Consider the following 16,487-nt stretch of genomic DNA (forward strand, 5'->3'; position numbering starts at 1 on the left):
ATCATTTCTGTGCTTTGAATGCATAGTTAGAGTTTACCTCCTGCATTTCTTTTTTGATCCTTTTTTGTTGAAGTTGGCCTATTTTAGAAGACTTTTCAGCTCCCTTGGTCAGGCATTCCAGTCTCTGCTCTTCTTCTTCCATTTCTTCAAGCATCTTCTCCACATTTTCAGCTTTCATCGCACTGAGAATTTCTCTCTTCCTGGCTTCTTGTGTTATCTGATGTCCCATTTCCAACAGCATTTGTTTCTACAACACAAGATTATGAAAGTTTCAGACTTGGATTTCTTCCCCTAATCCTCACACCCACCTTTTAGATTTCCTTTTAAACCCTGGTGACCAGTCCTGAGATGTCATCCCCAGCTGAGCCAAATGAGGACAAACCCCATCCCACATGGCTTGGTGTTGAAGAGAATGAAATGTTGGTAAACAAATCTGAATTATCCTCAGATCTTATGAAAGGAACAGTCAGACCTAAACTCAGAATAAAATCTGGGTTGCAGGAACGGGGAGCACATGGGGAGGGTAGGGGGGAGTAGAAACAGAGTTCTGTATTTACAGCATTGCTTGTGAGAGAGAGAAGCCTCAAAACACCATTTGTGTGTAGAACTTGCTCAATTGCAACTAAACAAGAAGGCAGTTGGTTCCAATTTCCTTTTTCTGCAACCAGCCTCTGGTCTGGACTTGTCTTTAAAAGCAAAGCATAAACAAGGAAAGAGAGAGGAAAAATGAGCACGGTATTTTCAAACATTGCTGTTTAAACACTGTGTGTAGAGATAGCCAGTAAGTGTGGCTGCATTTTAGAATCTGTATGACAACTGAATGCAATGGTATTACAAATCACGCATATTGGGTCAAGCTGTCCTGTACAGCCAAGGGTTGTGGAATGGAGTCTGCGATTTGTAAACACCTTCATCACTATCTATACAAAGGAAAGAATTAGAAAGAAGAGAAAGAACCAGAAGCTGATGTCAGAATCTGAAAGAAAAAACAAAACCAACAACAAAAACAGCTACTAGAAAGATGGTAGATACAGTGAGTCTTTTGGAAGTAAATTGGCAGCATGTCTGTTCAGAAAACTAATTTATTGTCCAAAGGCAACACTATGCCAGCAAAAAATCAGAACACAAAGTCAGAGCTCAAAGCACTCAGGCCCCAAATATTTTTCATTCGAAGCTCTCTAAGCCATACTAAGACTGTAGGTTCATAGACCAACAAGCTCAGAATGCAACAATTAAGCACCAGATTTGACTTTTTAATATCACATACCACAACATTTACCTCAGTTACTCTTGTACTGGAATGAGCAAGCTGGTTTAGCTAAGCCATCTTTCCCAGAAAGGCATCTGGTCTTGACTTAAGGATACTCAGATGTCATTTCCACGGTTAATCACATTTTGAAAATACTGTTTTTTATTTCCAATTTTCAGTTTGTCTGCTCAAATTTTAGGTACTGCCTCTTATTATACCTGTCTCTAAGGACCCTTTAACATCTGCTGTTCTCTCCCTACAAAATATCTGTAGATTATAATCAAGTCACTTTCCTTTTAGATAGACACAATAGATTGGGTCCTTCTCTAGACTGTTTTCTGCAGCCTTCAAATCACTTCTGGTAATCCATTTCCACATCCTCTCTATATTTTCTCATCTTTTTATAGCACACTCTGGAACCAGAGGCAGTATTGCAGCTTGTTGTATACAAACCCATTTTTAATGTATATGTGCTATTTTGCTGTTTATAAACTAAAAGACTGCAGCATCCATCCTTTCCTTCCACTGCATTCATTTGTCTGTTACGATCCCTGTCCTTTGTAGGGATGCTGTTACTCTGTTCTGTAGAAGCCTTGCTTTCTTCTCATTCTTTATCTACTCATAAACTGCAATATTTCTTGGAGGGATAGTTAAGTTAGCAAGCTCTCTATACAACTCTGTACACCTGCTCTGCCAACATCATTAATCACTAAGCATAGCTCATCAAATTCACTAACATTCCTACTCAAATATGTCATCGGTAAACTTTTTAATCTGTAATTTTCCATTTATTTCCAAGCCACTGACCAGAATGTTGAATACTGATCATTCTGCTACCCGTCCCTGTAGAAATCCATCAGAAACCATCCTCATTTAATAAAAATAACACATTTTTAAGATGATAAAAAAAATCAAGTTCTTAATCCATGTAGCATTTTTATAGATACTGCTTTATGTTAAAAATTTAAAATACAGAAGGCATGTGCTGCTAACCCACGTTACAAGGTCTTTCTAAATATGTATTACATCTCAAGCATTATGCTTATCTATCTAACTTGTAATCTTATCAGCAGAATGAAATGAGGTTGGCTTGACAAGGCTTATTTTCCATAGTCATGTTACCTGGCATTAATTATGTTGCAAGTGAAGGGTGCACTTTTCAGCTTGTCTTTGAAGAACAAGCCATTTCAGCACATGCAGCCATGTATAGAAGGGAGCTCGTTGTAGCAGTAATATATCCATGAAGCTATTCAGATTGCAAAAAACGTCAAATGATTTTGTTGTGGGTTTACTGACAAACATGTCTAAATGTTTCCTTGAAATTTAATGACTGGGTGGAAGATTAATAACCTCAAGATCTGTAACTTTATATATTTATATATATACATACACACACATATTTTGCCTGTGGAATAAAATATCAAATGTCTTTTTTCCTCTGCAAAAACATAGATCAAGCAATGTTGATCGCATATATGAATATAGTGCCTGCAGCTGTCATTTTGGCATGTGACTTAAACTTTATACAAGATGTTACAGTTTTTCCCTAGTTCTCTCTACCTGAAGTTGTGAAAAAGCTCAAATGAACACACTATTTCAGTGCTATAAAATACATATCTAGCTTCAGTAATTGTATCATGCAGTTGGTTCTGAATCCATTTCTCTCATAAAATAACAGTAGGCAAAATCCTCATTAAAGCAAGTGAGATGGAGAGGAGAATTCAGCTTGCTATGCTGATGAATCTCTAACTCAGATACCTGTTTATGTAGCAGTTTCTTTAGCTTGTTGTTTTCTGCTTGAGATTTTACAAGAGCTTTCCTTATGGACGTGAGCTGACCCTCAAATGAAGTCACCTCTTGTTCTGCCATCATCTTAGCATTCAGACACTCTTTTTTGTTTTGAACAGCTTCCTGTAAACAGAAGGTAAATAACAGGAACAGTTATGAGAGCACTGATCTTCTCTCTTCCACATAACAATAGGTTTCTTGAAAGGTAATCTCTAAGAGATTTTTAGTAGAGCAGGATTGAATTGTTCATATTTTCTTCTAACTGAGGCTGGGTTATTTTAAGGCAGAATGGGGAACAGAATGGACAGGAGAGGTTCATTAAAGGGGAAAATCTGCATATTTTTTTCTTGCTTTGACCAGAGTTACAGGCATAATTACTCCAGCTGGAGATTACAGTATTTTTTTAACTAAAATAATAACAATCTTTCATGTGGGTACTACTGCACCTCTTTAATTACATCCACATCAACAATTCAAGCTCTTTTGTGTAAACAAGCTCAGAACGAAACTTCATCTTGTTTGTGCATTAGAAAGAGCTGTCCATCTACTAATCTGTTTATTCCTTCATTATCTGTAGAGGAAAAATGTGTGTGATGTAGCTTGTTTTCCTTCTGGGTAGGGTCTTTTTGTTTGTTTTAAACACAAATGTAAATGTATATGTATATACATGATATGTCAGGCACAGATTTAACAGCTCTTTCTCCTTTCCCGTTATAAACAAGGTCCAGGATCCTCTGCACTTGGAGTGGAAGACAGTGTAATACCAGTTCTTAGATATGCTGAGTCATTGCAAAGTCAGACACAATAAAGTTCTGTCTCAGCTAGATGAGCTAGTTTATCATTTAAAAATGCCAAATTTTCCCCTTTATTTTTCTTTCAGACTTTTTTTGTTTAAAAAAATACTGTGAAGATAATTCTTATTTCTTATTTTAATCCACAAGTTTTCAATAATTCAATCCATCTTTGGCTGATCTACATCTGATATAAATTAATAAATTAATATTATATCAATTTAGCATTTCTGTGATATAGCTGAACTGAATGCATGCATATTCAGTTTTATTTGGCTTCAAAATTAACAAGTACAGAAAAAACATTTTGCTTTCACTCCTTTTAAGTTAACAAATATGATCCACTCTGCCTTCCCTTTGCTTGACATGTGCAGCTAATTAACCTATATAACAATCAATAACCTGTTTGTTCCATTCTAATCAGCCTCATTTAAAGCAGTGAGGTGCTTTTCTTTCCATCCATCTTCACTTTAGTTTAATTTAGTCATTTTTGTGCTTCATCTTGTATTTCTGTAATTAAATTTATAAACCTCATGCTGTGTTCTGCTTTGTTTAAGCAGATACGAATTTCAAAACAAAACAAAACAAAAAACAACCTCAGCCATCACCTAAGCAAACTGTCTAGTTCATTTTCACTTCATATCTGCCTGTATTCTTTTTCATATGGTTTGGTCAGTTGTGAAATAGTTTATTTTGATAGCATATTACAATTATTCTTCTAAGTCAACAATAGAGTTAGGAATACTGTAGGCTGCTCATACTTCCTAGGCTCTTGCTTCAAGCAAGCATCAGTGATTTGTTTCATGCCTTTACAGCTGAAGACCACCCTTATATGTAAAACTTCGAGGGGAAAAAGTTTTATATCTAAAACCTGCAGTTACTTTGAAAGCCTATAAACTCACTGAATAATAATAAAGTCTGACCAATCTGACCATTAGTTTAGCAGAAAACTAGACACTTAAACCAGATGAAATGGTAGGGAAACATAACCTTCTCAGCATCTTTCAGTTTTGCAGAGAGCCGTGCCTTCTGAGTGGTTTGCTTCCAACAGTTCAGAGCCTTCAGCTTGCACACCAGCTTGCTTAGCCTGATATTTTCTTCCTGCAAGAGCTGCAGCTGTTCCTGCTAAAGAAGATATCCATAAAAGTAGACACCCACTACGGTTACTTTCCCCAAGACATATATGTGGTTTTGAAGTAAATACAATTGAGAAAGCAGGCAACTATTTATATTTCATTCTAATTTTCAAATGTTCAAACTTTGAACCAGTGCAGCCTTTGGCAATAAACTTTATTACTGTGTCTCCAGGGAAACAGGAAATGTGAACATTGTCCAGGAACTGGGGAAAAAATGGAAGAAATCTAATCCAAAATAACAAGCAGGTAAGCCCCTCAGAAATGAAGCACGGTTAATGGTGATAAACACTCTAATTATGCCAGATGGAGATTCTGGTTTATACACTATTAGTAGCCTGGTTCACCCTAATTACAATGTCCTTATTAAGAGCAAAATTAGTGGATTCATGAGAAGTACAGTCATCGGGTTTTCTTTTTCTTTGTTCAGAATAGCAACTTCCTAGAAAATGTTCTTAAGGCAGAGGAAAGTTTCTTTACACAACAATCATAGAAAGGGTTTCAGAGGACCTCTGGAGGTCCTGGCTCCAGGACATCTGGTCAAACTGGCTCAAAGTAGGACTGTTGACAACACTAAGCCATGTCCACTGTGGTCCTGTCTAACCAAGTCCTGAACAACTCCAGAGGTGCGGCTCCCCCAGTTTCCCCATGTGACTTGTTCTACTGCTGCACCACCTTCCTCATAAAGAAGTTCTCCCAATGTCTGGCATGAAATTCCCTCACAACTGGTGCCTGCAGCCCCTTGATTACCATCTGCTGCTAGCAAGATGAGTTCAGCTCTGGTTTTGATTGCTGTATTTGAAGGCTGCTGTTAGATCACCTCTTGAACTCCCTTCTGACTAAACCAGATCAGCTCCCTCAACTTCTCCTTCTAGGCAACATATTCCACAGCAGGCCAGTGGCCATTTTGGCAACCACCCACTAGACTCTGCATTTTCTCAAGCACCCCTCTCATACCACCAGGCCCCTCTACAGGGCTCTGTGCCAGGTGCCACCTCATCGGTGCTGAGTAGAGTAACAACACCCGTCTGTCTTATGGCCATTCGTAATGTAACCTGGCATGCAGTATGCCATATATGCACACTGTTGGTTGATATTCCACTTGCCACCGTAGCCCCCAAGTCCTTCTCGGCAGAGCTGCCATTCACCCAGGTGGCTCCCACCTTGTACCGATACATGGGGCTGTGCATCTCCTTTGCAGTTCTCCATAATGACCTTCACAAGGCTTTTGCAAACCCAGTCCTTCATTTTTCAAGGTGTCCCTGCAATGAAGTTCTACTGTCAGGCACAGCATTGCCAGCTGGTTGAGGGAAGGGATTGTCCCGCTCTACTCTGAACTGGTGCGGCCTCACCTCGAGTACTGGGTGCAGTTTTGGATGTCACAGCATAAGAAGCAAATAAAGGTATTAGAGACTGTCTAAGGGAGGACTGCAAAGATGGTGAAGGGTCTGGAGGGCAAAGATGCGTCAAGGGAGGTTGAGGTTCCTTGGTTTGTTCAGTCCAGAGCAGAGCAGGCTGAGGGGAGGCATCATGGCGGCCTGCAGCTCCCTCACGAGGGGAGCAGAGGGGCAGGCTCCCCAGGGCAGTGGTCACGGCACTGAGACTGACAGAATTCAAGAAGCTCTTGGAGACATGGGCTGATTTTTGGGTGGTGCTGTGTGGAGCCAGGAGTTGGACTCAATGATCTTTGTAGGTCCCTTCCACCTCAGGATATTCTGTGATTCTATGGTCTAGTGTCAGCTTCCCTTCTTATTCTGTGTGCCCCATATAAGTTTTATCTGCAGCTGAGCTTTGGCCTTCCTAATTTCATCACTATGGGTCTGAACTCTGTGCTTCTGCCTTTGTTGCCTGTCCATGTTTCCTCTACTTGCAATATCTCTGTTTGTATTTTAGTCATTTAAGAAAATCCTTGCTACATCAAGTAAGGCCAAGTTTCTGATAAATTCGCTGGTCTTCTCATGTAACAGAGCAGTTGATTTTGAAAAGTTAAGTTTTCTTAAAAAATCAACTGGCTTTCCTGAGCACCTTTTCCCCTCTTGGCAGTTTCCACAGAGGTTCTGCCTAGTAATTCCCTAAATAAGTCTGTTCTCCAGAAGTCTCAAGTCCCAGTGCTGCAGCATAACCTTCCTCCTGATCCTGAAATCATTTCTGTCACTGCAGCATCAGATGACATCTATGATGATACCACCAGTTTTTCCCTGATTGTGAGCAGCAGAATTAGGGATTTACCCTGGCTGGCTCTCTAGCATTTGCATTTAGGATATTATTACTAATGCTGTCTAGGAACTGCCTGTGCTTTCACAATGCTTTGTTCTGCTTCCAGTATATTTCCAGAGGGATAAAACCTCCATGAAAACCAAGGCCTCAAGTCAATAATGCTTTTCTTAGCACTTGATAGACAGCCTATCCAATTTATCCTCTTGCTCAGGTAGTCTGCAGCAGATTCCCACCACAGTCATTAATCATCACCAATGTTCCTCCCTCCTCTTACCTCAACTCATAGGCTTTCAGGAGTACATCTCCACACTCATACAACAGCTCTGTCCAGAGAATGAACTCCATACACTGAGTGCAATTCTTGCTCCTCTTCCCTGCTGGCCCTTCTTAAAACACACTGTAAGCACCCAGGGCCATGCTCCACCTGTGTGCACAAGCCCAACAAGTTTCCATGACTCTGCCCACACCATAGCCATTGGACTGCATGTGAGCTCTCCGCTCTCCTTGTTCACTGCCTCTGCACACTGTCCTTTCAAAGTGGGAATGTGGACATTTCCCTGCAGCCTTCTCAGGCATGGAACTCTTCCATTTCCACTAGTTCCTCATTTACTAAGATCTGGAGGAATATATGCTTCAGACAGAAGTATTTAGCCATCATCCATTTGATCTCATTTGTATTCACTGACTGACTACCATAGTTTCAGTACAAATTGAACTTTACCAAGGAGAGATGTGTTTGACTATAAAAGGGATTGATTTGGAAATTGCAGCCTCAAAATTACTTCCCAGGCTTTAGTTTATAACTCCCAGAATATCAATCTGGGGGGCACTTTTTCAAAACAAAGTTGAATATATTTTTTTATTCTAAGTAACCCCAAATGGAAAAAAAAGGATACTGTCCCCACTTTTTTATGTGAACAACTTGCACAGTAAGATAAAACACCTATCAACACATTTATCTGGGTCACTGCAACTTCATTTTCTGTTTCCTCCCTGCAAAATTGGGTAAATGACAACAGATGACAGCACAGTCTGACGTGATTGAATATGAGTTCACTTTTACACTTATTCAGATGGAAGTTTAACCTCTGATATTCACCTACATAGAAAGTATGGTGTTAGTTTCACTTGAGACAGATAAAGCAGAGTGCCTAAGTTTAAAACCAAACTCATTTCAAATACATGCAGATATTCAGGATCTAAGGACTGGGTCTGGCCTAAAATTTCTGTACTTGGAGTAGAAAGACACAATCAAAGATGATTGATTCATGACAACCTGACAAATGAGTAGACATTAACAGAGTCTAGTAATGGGCCACCTCTATGATCTTCACCCAGCTAATGTCGAAGATAGAATGCAGTAACTTAAACCATCTTCAGCAAGCTTAACCTTGTGTTATCCTTGTGTTCATTTACTGACATGTATACGTGTTTCCTTACTTGAGACAAGTATTCTTTCAAGTCAGCATTATTTTCAGAGGAGCCAAACTTTTTCTTCAGATCAATCATATTGTCAACTCCTTCCCTTCTCACTTCACTGACGATTTCAAGCACTCGTTGCTCAATGCTAAGTCGATAGACATCCAACTTCCCCTGCAGTTACAAACAGAACCCACTGGAGATTAAATGTGCACATATGGGAAAGCAACATTCAAAAGATTTCAGAAGTCACAACCAGATGGTCTTTCTTGATAATTATTTCCCTACAATCAATGTATCAGGAAGACAGCAATATTCTTCTTACATCTGGACATTGCAAGGAGTGGAATTTCAGTTGTGTCATTCATAGACAAATTATTGGCAATCCTGAGAGGTATGCATTTAATGGAAGTGGTGGCACCATGGTGATAAAATAGGCTTTCTGGTGAAAAATGGTCTCACCCTCAGGACTGCAAGAGGAATTTCAGTATTCCTCAAGTCACTCTTGTCCTGATCACAGACATTGACAGGCTTATGGACCGTGAATAAAAACCCTGGGGATTTGCTACAGGCAGTTGTTCTACAGCAGTAGTTGCTAATAGTTGCCCTATTGTGACACCGGGTCACAATCAGGTCAATTTTTACAGGCTAGACTGCAGTATCCTTATTTTTGTAAGTAATGACATATGATGCACCACAGAAACCAGTGGACTACTTGAAAAAAAAAGGCATTGTTAGAGTAAGCAATACTATTACACACTAGACATAAAGTTTTCAAGAAAAGTAATGTAGAATATTGCAAATTGAAGCATTATATCCAAAAAGTTCCCTCCACAGTAACTAAAAAGAGCTCCTATCAATCTCTCTAATGTGGTACCTGTTCCACTGAGATTATGCCTCCTGTCTTGGAACAGGTACACAATTTTTCTACCAGACATTTTTACAGGATGCTTCTAAAATATACAGCAGGAGATAAATGATTCACCCACTCATCCACCTGGCACACTACAGCAGTTTATTCCTTTGAGTGTTACACGTACTGGCAAATTATCAGCAGCACAAAAAAGACCAATTAGGTACCCCGTCTTATTCTGTACCTACTTTTAGATGGACACAAGTCACAAATAGGTTCTGCACTAATGATTCGTATTCATCCCGTACTTCTTTCCTTATCTTCTCTTTGAGACTGAGATTTTCTTCCTCTAAGTCAACGACCTGGGCTCTGAGAGCAGTTATTTCCATAATCATTCCATGACTCAGCCCTGCAATCTATCACAGCAGAGAAAGTGAATGAGCAAAGCTAGAGATGAGCACACACCATAGCCTAGGAGTAAATGATTCAGAGCTCTGAATATGTAGCATGATACAGAATTAAGTATTAGAGTGACAGTATCTTCCTATCTGAGTGGCTAGATGAAAACAACACATTGAAATAACCCATAATCCATTAGGTACATCTCTGTTGGTTTTAGAAATATTTTTTCTTGGAAACAGTAGGAAGAATTGTGACAGTTCAAGACCAGTCTTTGAAGGGGGAGGAAGATTCATATGTAACCTTAGAAAGTCTGTTTGTGGTAATCAGGAAAAAAAGATGTAGTGGGTATGAGAACTGACAGAAGAAAAAGAGAGTGCAGGAGGGAGGAACAGGATTAGAGATTAGAGAGCAGGATCTGGGAGCCTGATTTTGGGAGAAGATCTTGTGCACAGGTCTACTCTGCAGGTGAGCCTGGCCTCCTGTAGTATAATCTACCTTGCCTCCAGAGAGAAAGCCAGAATTGTGACCAGGCTTTGTTCAGTAAGCTGTGAGGTAATACATTTATCGGAGCAAACGTGCTGTCTGCTGATAAGCGTGTACATACAGACCATTTAATATATGATAAAAACAATTCTGTGTTCCATTTGTTGATATTTGACAATTAACATACTCTCAGAAAGGGCATGCAGGTTAGCACAAATAGGAAGGCGCATGGTAGAATTTAAGGAGATTTAAATGACATCATTTACATTTCACATAGGTGGGTCATTGCTAGGTGTAAAAATTTGGTCATTCTCATACCTCTGAATAGCATTTACAACCAGATGAGCACAATGGAGGAAAGCTAAAAACATTCTTGGCATATTACATTATGAAGATAAGAAATAGGTGTTGTAGGTACAGCCAGCAGCACACTCTGCTTTTAAAGTTGCCTGGCACCTCTGCGTGCCAGGTCTAAGTAATAAATGCTAATAACTTCAGTTTCTCACTGAAATGTTGTCTTTTTTTTTTTCTTTTTGGTCTTACAGAAAGCATTATCTAGAGATTTCTGAAAATTAATGTTGGGAAAAATACACATATTCTAGCCCTGCTGAAAAAGTCTATTGATCTTTATTCAGAGCAGAACTAGTTTTCATCTGCTTTGGATGCCTTTTTTTGCAAAATCAGCAAAAAGTCAGTCAAGTCCAGAGTTCACTGGGAGAAAAAAAAAAAATAAAAAAATGTTCCATGCATGTTCTCTACAGAATTTTTAGGTTTTAAATTGTCTGCTATTCCATTATGACTGATCATGCCTGAACCTTTGTCATGGTTTCCATCACCTCTCCTCAGCAACTGAGCTTGCTCTCTTCAGACTTGTAGTAGCCCCTATTAATTGTTGTAGGCTAATGAGAAGACAAGTGGAACTTGAAACAAGTCTCTTCTGAGGTTAAAGCAGAGCCCAGAGACAGTAGGCAGCTACCCAGGCTGGTCAGTCACAAGGGATAAGCTGTCTTGTACTTGAAAGAAGAGGCAGATGAGATAGGGATTTGGTGGTGAAGGGTTGGCAAAGGGGAGGGGAGGAGAGACTTCAGTGCACACAGACTCCTGGAAAGTCATACCAACTCTTCCCGTATCTTTCCACCCAGCTCAAACCTCACACGTTTCTCATCTTCTCTCTCACCCCAGCTTCCCTAAACATGCAGACAGTGAAATCAGGGAAGAAGAGAGGTTGCTGACAAGACAATGTAAATAAATAAATAAATAAATAAATAAAATATGAGGGCAAAAACTGGAAAGAGCAGGAAAAAGTGAGTCAAGAAACATAAGAAACTTTGAGAAGAAAAACTGAAATATTGTAGTCAGCAACAAGGACAGATGAGAAAAGGAACACGCAGGTATTCCAATGCTGGTGTACAAACATCCCTGAAATCCAAGCAGTCTTCTCTGTACTGTAGGTTCCTGTGGAAGCTGACATGCCTCTAGCAGTGGCGTTTATGTTGATGCAGCCAAGCCTCCAACTCAGCTAATAGATTATAGGGATATCACATGATACCACAAGATGTCATTTCTAATTTATTGGCTGGATTTACTTCTTCAGAAAATTCCACCCACACATACCCGCAATCCTAAAAAAAACACAAATGAAGTTGCAAAGTCAAGTCAACTTGAGGGGAGTTGTTTATGCAACCATCATGCAGCCTACCTGGCACCTACACTGCAGCATAGCCTACGTGCCTGACCCACTTCTATTTCTATCTTGCTCAATGCATATGACTGAAGTGCTCTGGGAAAATGCCTCGTGTAGGAAGAGAGGCCCATCAGTGGAAGGTTAAGTTAAAAGGTTACCAGTATATCATCCATTTTGAACATGAACCAGAGAACAGCAGGCTACTACTACCTTTGCCTCCAGGTTATCTTTACTTCACAATTCCTTCTGGCATGACTTATGGCATTGAGCACAGGAACAGCAGCCCCAGGGCCCCCTTACCTTTCTTCTCAAAGACTGTCACCATGTGTTTGTACACTCTGTCCCAAATGGGACCGCTAAGCCCTACCAGTCAATAGGCCATCACCACCAACCTGCATCAGAGCCATATCACCTTGGTTGCCACCTTCTTCCACCGCATGCAGCTCCTGAAGGAAAGCACAAAGGTGCACAGTGACTGTGCTCGTGTAGCCCAACACCACCTCAGCAAATTCCTAGCCTGACAGCTCAGCTTTCATTTTTTCCTTAGCAAGTACCTCCCACCCAGAGAAACCTCTCTTTGCCCTGTTCTTGAAGAGTAGAACCAATGCTCTGAGCATACTTGTTCTTTTTGGTAAAGTAGATGATGCAGTTGCTGGAGAATATTTTCATAAAACATGGAGTAGGTCTCAAAGTTGCTGCGTTCTCTCGCCATGATGTCACAGCCCAGTACAGTAAGACACTGTTGTAAATGGCTTTTTTTAAAAGTAACCTAGGAAAAACAAAAAAGAAATCTTACAGCTTGCCTGAGTCACAAGCTGCTATATACAGCTTATGTCAAAATGAAATATGGTCACCTAATTGTAAATTAAATGTTTCTGTGATATCAAAGTGATGCAAAAATTATTCAATGTAAATGTTTTTACCCAATCTGCAGTTTCACTGATCTAATGGTAAACAAATTTGTCAGGTTTTTACTGGTTCTAGGTGGAACTGTATAAAGTATTTCTTTCCATCTGAAGCTAAAAGGCAATTTTCAGTAGACAAATGTTTTCACTGCCTGAGCTGTTGGGCCCCAACATCCCTTCTCTCTCAAAAAAACAAAACAACAACAACAACAAAAATACATTGTGATTTTTAACCTGAAATGGTCATTTTGTCATAAATGTTTTCTTTAGATTTCACTGAAAAAAAATAAAAATAAAAATAAAAATAAAACTGCTTCCTAACATAATTCTGGACCCCTGATTTAGCACTGACTCAGGAAGAAGAATTTCCCCTGCTTAAACCATGCATAAAGCCCTGCAATCCTGCACTGCAGTTGGATATAAACCTGCAGCCCTAACTCATCCTCACATTATTACAGCCCTGAGATCTGAAATAAAGCTGTCACAAGGCAGCAGGGCAATACACAAGCTTGCTGCCAATACTGCTATTACAAAACAACATAATCTGAATATGAGCTCAAAAGCTTAAGAAATGTGTTTCTCTTTTAGGTCAGTGATTGACAAGAGCTTTAATAAACAAAGCTGTAAACATGGCTTAATTGTCGCTTAGATAGAAATGCAGAATATGTACCTCTGTATCTGATTCTTGGTAGTTTTCCATCAGGCTTTGAACAAATGTTTCAACTATCTGTGGTCGTACAACTGAGAAATTTTCTTGCATTACCCTGTGTTTCCAGAGCTCTGCAAGAATAGAGGGAGAAAAAGAAAACAAAATAGACCACACATCAGTGGGTATCACTGTCTCAAAATATTGATCCCTCAGTAATCCCTGGGATTTGACACTGGGCGTGCTGTACAGCTTAAGGTTTCTCAGCTTTCCCAAAATGTTTACAACAAAAAGTAAATGTCATTGCAAACAGATTGCAAAAGCTGTGTTGAGCCGCAATATCACATTTGTTCTGGTATCAAAGCCAAAATGCAATTTCATTATGGACCAGTTCCGTCAATAATGACCTGGCCCACAATTGTGTATAGGAGTTTTCTGTAAATACTGAGAAAAGAACATGGCTTTTGTGTGAAATTGAACATTTCTGTATAGTAATTATGGCTGCCTGCAACCTCAGCCAGAGGCAGTTGGGCATATTTTTTGTCCCTTTTATTTCCACTTTTTGTATTATGCGTGCCTGTGAATACCCATGCTGTCATTGTACAAAACAAACATATAACATGCTAAAAAGTCTGGCATTTAGATTGCAATGCTATGCCTAAAATATTAACACTCCATTACAGAGGAGGAGAGAAGGATATTCTTATCTGTCTGTTTCACACTGCCTGCAAATTCCAGAATAATTAGAGTTCAGTGCTGTCTGCAACATTGTCTTTGCAATGATTATGGTTAAATGTTCATCGTATAATGAGAAAGTCAAATATTAGATTTAGGGAATCTGAATTTGACGCCATTCTCGATCAATGATCCGCTCCCATGGTTCAGTTGGTCCCTGGCCTCCAAATGGAGATGTGGGGATCGGAGACCAAACCTACCCTCTTGTTCACACACAGGGCAGCTTTGCCTCTGCAAGCATCAGGGCTGCTTTTCAGCTCCGAGTCTGCAGCCCCCACGTGTTCCAGCAATGGTATTTTAACTCTCCTTACCAGTGGGGAGGCTGCTCTCTTGTCTGGCTCTTTCAGATGTCACCAGAGTCATCTCTAGTTTAATCTTCTTCTGCACATCATGGATCATGTGGATTTCCAGGCTTTCTAGGAGCTTTTGAAGCTAGAAACGGGTTTTATACTTAGCTTATACTAGATGTCTATATTGTTTATAAAACCACCTGCTAAATATCAAAAACTACCAGATTAAGCCAATGCAATTCTGCTCTTTCCATTCTTTTCTAAAATACAGTAGTTCCAGGTACAGTATCATGGTTAATATAATTTTGGGGTGACTGCATGCCTCTCCCTCTGCCACACGTGCTTTGGACAGAGGTAGGCTCTCCTGCTGCCATTGGCTGTCCCAAGACCCACACCTTGCTCCACGAAGCAGAGGTGCCACTGCAGACCATCCCCAGTCATCCACATCTGCCTCCCTTCAACAGCCTCCACAGGTGCCCACCAGACTGTGATGCACCCATTAACGATCCTCCCCTTACCTGATACACTTTGATTTCAATTTCTGATGCTCCTTTTGGGAGAAGTATATGCTGAGTGCTTGTAACAGGCCCTCCAAAGTGCTCCTCTGTGCCCATTTGTCTGGCTATGGCTTTCATGGCTGGGTACAAGATGTCCGTGCTAGAACCACCAAGACATGGGCATTTCAGATTTTTTTTCTCAAAATTACTGTGTTTGCATTTACTTACTTTGGACCTTAGTTTCACTTTTCCTTCCCTTGCCCCTGTTCCTAACCTGTGCAGAATATGCCTAAGGCACTGAATATGCCCATTGGATTATTCCCACACAACCTCCCAACAGGGCAGGCATCTCTTTTGCACGGATCCGACCTTATTACATAGTTCAGTAATTTCTCCAGGTTTATAAAAACAAAGAGAAAACTGAGGGGAAGAAATAGGACATCATCCAGATAAAGCAGGGAGATCTGGTCACCAACAAGCAGATGTCCATCACTGTCATAGAAGCAGACCAAGAAACTCCTTCCACCTCCTCCGCCTGCTCTTCTTCATTCCTGGTCACTGGTTTGCAAAGTGTTCCTGAGTGCTAAGTGCCAAGGCAGATGTGCCCTTTGCTCTGAGAGGCAGGGGAACCATTATCAAGGCATATATACCTTGTTGCATTTTATTGCTTTAATCATGCTGCCTTTTAAACCTTTGGTGGCCTGACACAAAGGTTACCACAGTGCTTAGGGAGAAGGAAGCAGGAAGCTCTCGTCTATGCGAGGGGGACAGGTGAGGGTGTGGAGGAGGGAAACACAATGGGATTTTGGGGGGATACAGCATATCCCAGGAGCTTTGAAACAGTCCCATCCTTGCCACACGGAGACTACCACTGTTTGCAAACACAAGACTTTCTGTGGTAGATTCCAACCTGTCAGACCAAAACACCTTGGAGTTGTAAGGAGAGGCCCACTAAGCATTGCTTCCTCCATGCTCCCTTGCATGACAGCTTTGTCTTCCAGCACCTTCATGCACAGATTTCACCCTTACTGTCATCTTGCTCTTTCGCTTTCCTTTTTTTGTGGTTTCTGGGGACAAGGCTTTTTAAAAGGCAGTGTTCCGTTTGCTACTTCCAGAAGGGCCCCTCTCGTGGAAATCTTCCAGTTTTCTATTCTTGACTGCTCCAAGTTGAGCCAAGTGAGGGGGTTAGGAAGAATTCTACTATTATTCATCTAACAGGCTTCCAAAATTACCATTTATTAAAATACCGTACTTAACATTATTTATGAGGCTTGAAATACAGAGGCAGGTCACACAACTGAGAAGAATGCACTTGGAAAACATCATCAGCAAACAATCCGAATAGACACAGAAAAAGAAAAGAAAAGAAAAGAAAAGAAAAGAAAAGAAAAGAAA

The 16,487-nt window shown here is 40.3% G+C and overlaps 1 protein-coding gene and 1 long non-coding RNA gene across 11 annotated transcripts in view; one reads left to right on the top strand and one right to left on the bottom strand.

The window, feature by feature from the left end:
* Positions 1-16,487, bottom strand: part of LOC118165223 — an 88,295-nt gene that overhangs the window by 5,818 nt on the left and 65,990 nt on the right. For 5 of the 10 annotated variants that reach the window (XM_035323176.1, XM_035323179.1, XM_035323174.1 and 2 more), the window contains 10 exons: positions 15,114-15,252; positions 14,617-14,737; positions 13,595-13,704; positions 12,639-12,788; positions 12,412-12,465; positions 9,699-9,866; positions 8,619-8,771; positions 4,819-4,953; positions 3,008-3,160; positions 38-247 (listed from right to left, as the gene is read on the bottom strand). In XM_035323176.1, the coding sequence (XP_035179067.1) occupies positions 38-247; positions 3,008-3,160; positions 4,819-4,953; positions 8,619-8,771; positions 9,699-9,866; positions 12,412-12,465; positions 12,639-12,788; positions 13,595-13,704; positions 14,617-14,737; positions 15,114-15,252 (1,393 nt within the window). Of the gene's footprint in view, positions 1-37; positions 248-1,610; positions 2,496-3,007; positions 3,161-4,818; positions 4,967-8,618; positions 8,772-9,698; positions 9,867-12,411; positions 12,466-12,573; positions 12,789-13,594; positions 13,705-14,616; positions 14,738-15,113; positions 15,253-16,487 lie in introns of those variants that run through there. The other 5 variants (XM_035323180.1, XM_035323178.1, XM_035323181.1 and 2 more) reach the window with 5 other exon arrangements.
* On the top strand, positions 239-14,337 carry LOC118165233. Its single transcript, XR_004749931.1, has 3 exons — positions 239-674; positions 2,877-2,881; positions 14,325-14,337. It is a non-coding gene; the product is annotated as an uncharacterized LOC118165233 (long non-coding RNA).

This window comes from Oxyura jamaicensis, chromosome 3 (assembly GCF_011077185.1).
Source record: "Oxyura jamaicensis isolate SHBP4307 breed ruddy duck chromosome 3, BPBGC_Ojam_1.0, whole genome shotgun sequence".
In the NCBI taxonomy this organism is placed as follows: Eukaryota; Metazoa; Chordata; class Aves; order Anseriformes; family Anatidae; genus Oxyura; species Oxyura jamaicensis.